The sequence below is a fragment of the Austrofundulus limnaeus genome, unplaced genomic scaffold, assembly GCF_001266775.1.
Source record: "Austrofundulus limnaeus strain Quisiro unplaced genomic scaffold, Austrofundulus_limnaeus-1.0 Scaffold142, whole genome shotgun sequence".
Taxonomy (NCBI): domain Eukaryota; kingdom Metazoa; phylum Chordata; class Actinopteri; order Cyprinodontiformes; family Rivulidae; genus Austrofundulus; species Austrofundulus limnaeus.
This window is the reverse complement of record NW_013952544.1, coordinates 645,827-649,731: the sequence shown is the minus strand read 5'-3', so window position 1 is coordinate 649,731 and position 3,905 is coordinate 645,827. Positions and strand designations below refer to the sequence as shown.

The following is a 3,905-nucleotide window of genomic DNA, read 5'->3' as shown; positions in this document are numbered from 1 at the left end:
TTACTAGAGAGAGAGATCTATTAAACCATTTAATTTGCTCTGATTTTATGAAATAAAAACAAAATGAAAGTAAATAACTTTTTGACGTGTGATCTGTTTAAAAAGTGAAATCAGTAAACAAGTGTAAAATGAGCTTTCAAAGTGAAAGAAGTCCTTCAGTAACAACACCAGAGCTTCACAAGTGATGTATTTTCAAGGCTATTTTTAAATTATAGATAAAAATGTTCCTTTGATTTCTGACAAATGTCTTTCTTGAGGCATGATTGAAATAGTGAGGAATGCAGCGACCATTGCTGAGGTCCAACGAAGCAACGGAGGAACGACAGCGGCCTTTAGAAACGATGCTTTGTTCGAGTGGCTCAAATCCAAGGGTCCTCTTAAAGAAATAGTGAGTAATAAAAGCACAAAGGCACACTTTGGACAATTTTTCTTCAGTAGGAGTGCTTGTTAGTTTCTGGTTTATTGGATAATAAGTGTTTTTGCAGCTGCTCTTGAGCCTGAAGGGTCTGATTTCTCGGCATGAATGACAGCTGGCAATTTGCCTTCCTTCGAGAAATTCTTAGCCTTCATTGGATTAAGATTTCAGGTGTTCACCTCTATATTAGCATGTTTTTATTACACTGCTTTGGTTTTATTTTGCTGCAGCACTACAACACTGTAGAGAAGTTTGTGAAGTCCTGTGCCGGTTACTGCGTGGCCACCTATGTACTGGGTATAGGAGACCGACACAATGATAACATCATGATCACAGACCAAGGTACACAACCAAGGGCATAACTTTAGGTCTACCATTGGGGTGGGGGTTATGCTCTCTGCCTATTCTTTTTATTTATATACTGAATGATTAAATTTGTGAAACGACTCRGGATATTTTGGGGTTAAGATACTGTACATTGTAATACTTTTACTGTGATTTTTGGTGTATTCATGCTTGACACATTTGGTCCACTTTAAACGGACCAGATTTTGATTCCCCCGTTGGTCCGGACCTTTTATGCAGGTGTGATTACACTCGTGAACCCTGGTGCGGATCACACAACCGGACCGAGACTTGCTTTTTGAGGTGGTCGCTTCCAAACAAATTCTGGTGCGGTTCTCTTCTGGTGTGAACACAGACTGACCTCAAACTGAACCAACTACAGGAAACATGCCTGTTTTTGAACTTCATGGGCCACTGTAGATAAGCAACATTAGTACTACAGTGTTGCTAATGCTAACATCTGGTGCTCTACAATCTGGCAAGAAAAAATGACAACGATTCAACAAATACAGCCGTATGGTGACAAAGGCAGACTAAAAACCTGCATGGCATTTTCAGTAATTGTGTTTAAACATACGTAGCATCATAAATTTTGAAATCAAGTCAAAGTTACCTAAATACAACAGGAAAGTTACATGTGTGTTTTCTATTGTGTTTGAGCAAATGATGTCGTTATGTTGGGGGGTTATATTGACTGGATCAAATTGTTGTGGGGTCACAACCSTCTAAGCCCCCCCTGCAAATTACGCCCATGTACACAACACAGATCCTTGTWCACAACTGTCTTTTCTGTCTTTTAATAACTTTGATCAAAAGACCAGAGTATTAAGACACACTCGCTCATGTTTGTGGTTTTCTTCCTCTCAGGAAACTTGTTCCACATCGACTTCGGACACATCCTGGGGAACAGGAAGCACTTCCTTGGTGTGAGCAGGGAGCGTGCGCCGTTCGTCCTCACACCTGATTTCCTGTATGTGATGGGCAGGGTCAAAGGTCGAAACAGCCTCTATTTTCAACGCTTCAGAGTAAGAGTTGATGTTGTAGGGGTTTTGGGTATATTCTAAAATAGAYAATTTGTGAACTCACAAATTAGCTTATCTCGAGGCACCACGCTCTTAATTCGATCAAGGATTGACCCAGGAAAGAGACGAACAACTGTAACTTTATTGTAATCAGTCTCAGAATAAATGTACCCAAAATGATTTGATGAGTTCTTGTCTTATCAGAACCAATAATACTTTATCAAGACACAACAAATGAGATTARCTTATGTTGGCACTTTCTCCATGAGCCAATTATTTACAGCTTAAATGTATTTACAACTATGGCGAGTAATGAGTGATGACATAATTGAACCACGTAGAAACAGAAAGAGTCATCATAAAAATGTTATCTCTTGTCCTGACTTTACAAACTTCCGATTGGCTGAAAGATAGTCGCATTGGGTGTCACCCACTTCACTGACATCACGGTTCTGCTGCTATAATGACTGAACAAATACAGAATGATGTGGTTACCTGTACAGTGATTAAATCAAGATATTATCACAGTGATTGAGTCAWRWTAGAAAAATGCATTGTTTCTTTTTCTTTTTTTTATCAGACAACCCAAACAACAGAAATTTACCCAGAACATAAACGGCCATTTTGAATACTTAAAGGGATCTCACAACAGGTCTTAATCAATGGAAGGTTGCMGTTCCTGTTTATTTTAGCATTTGYAGACAGTAGAGAAAAAGGGCGAGGCCTCTGTGGTCTGCTGGAACGTGGAGAAAGCCATTGTTCTCTATAGATATGGCAGGAGGAGAAAGTATTGATTCAAAGTTCTTGAGTGGAACTGTTTTCTTACATTCCTGCTACAATGTTATTGTTACATTAAGCACGACTATTTTCTACTAGCTTTAGCTTAAAGCTAAGTCTTTAACTTTGATTTATATGTGAACAAACCTGGTGTTGTTCTGTCAAGATTTTGATGTGAAAATACTTGAGGTGCTGCCTTTTAACATGCCATCAGTTAATTTTGCTTTTGATTGGCTGTTCAAAGCAAATTTGTTATTTAATAAATGTTTCTGAGCATTTCTGAGCAGCAACTGGAGTGCTGCTTCTACAGGTGAACGTTTCTCTTGTTTCAGCCTCACTTAAATTGGCAGCAAATAAATCTTTCTTTTCACTTAAATAATCCTGAAAGTTTCTCTCCAACCCAACAAGGATGCTTCACTCTAAGCATGCGGGCCTTTTAGTAGTTTCAAAAACTATGTTTTAAAATGGAAAAAGCTGAGTCATCTTTTCAAAGAGACCAGCATTTCATTGGGTATCTGAGCATCATTCAGTCATGCTTTCTAGCATTTTGTTTACATATTCCTTTCTTGTTTGTTCCAAACTGATCAGTATTGATGACTTCATAGTATTAGGAACACAAACCCGAATAAATCAAGTCTCCTACTTTATTACAAAATATCCTTGTTTGTGTTTTTGTTGATCAGGACACTTGCAGCCAAGCGTACCTCCTGCTGCGCTCCCACTCTCGCCTGCTGGTCACTCTTTTCTCCCTGATGCTGCTGACGGGCATCCCGGAGCTGAGTGCAGCCGAGGACATGCGATACCTGCGGGAGGCGCTCCAGGAAGAACAAAACGAGGCTGAGGCCAAGGAGCATTTCCTTCAACAGATCTGTGCGTGTGAGCAGCTCGGGTGGACCGTCCAGGCCAACTGGTGGATCCACCTGCTGGCGGGCATCAAGTAGACCTCTGTGGTCTGCTGGAATACTGTCATGTCTTTGTGGAGCACTGACTCACTCAGTCTGGGTTTTTTTTTTCTGTCATGAATTCAGAGCTGTCAAGCCAACAGAAATTTTCTAATTCACAGATAAAGTATCAAATGTGTTTGTTTCATGTTTAAAATATTTGAAAATTAAAGAAAATAAATCCAGTTTGAGGCAGTTATAGTCAGTGGTGCCTCTCTCTATCTCTATCTCTCTCCATCTCTATCTCTATATACAGTATATAAATATTAGGGGTGCGACAATACATGTACCCGTATCGAACTGAACCGAACCGTATCGAACAGTGCTGTATCGAATAATACATATTTTAAAAATTAATTTTATCAGCTTGTCTTCTGAAGATGCTCTGTGTTGAAGGATCAGTGG

The 3,905-nt window shown here is 39.6% G+C and overlaps 1 protein-coding gene across 1 annotated transcript in view; it reads left to right on the top strand.

The window, feature by feature from the left end:
- Positions 1 to 3,701, top strand: part of si:rp71-17i16.5 (phosphatidylinositol 4,5-bisphosphate 3-kinase catalytic subunit gamma isoform) — a 16,135-nt gene extending 12,434 nt beyond the window's left edge. Inside the window, exons 13-16 of the mRNA XM_014016282.1 lie at positions 258 to 388; positions 646 to 757; positions 1,628 to 1,785; positions 3,243 to 3,701. Coding sequence (XP_013871736.1) covers positions 258 to 388; positions 646 to 757; positions 1,628 to 1,785; positions 3,243 to 3,500 — 659 coding nt within the window. The 3' untranslated portion in view covers positions 3,501 to 3,701. The remainder of the gene's footprint in view (positions 1 to 257; positions 389 to 645; positions 758 to 1,627; positions 1,786 to 3,242) is intronic.
- The last annotated feature ends 204 nt before the right edge of the window (positions 3,702 to 3,905 follow it).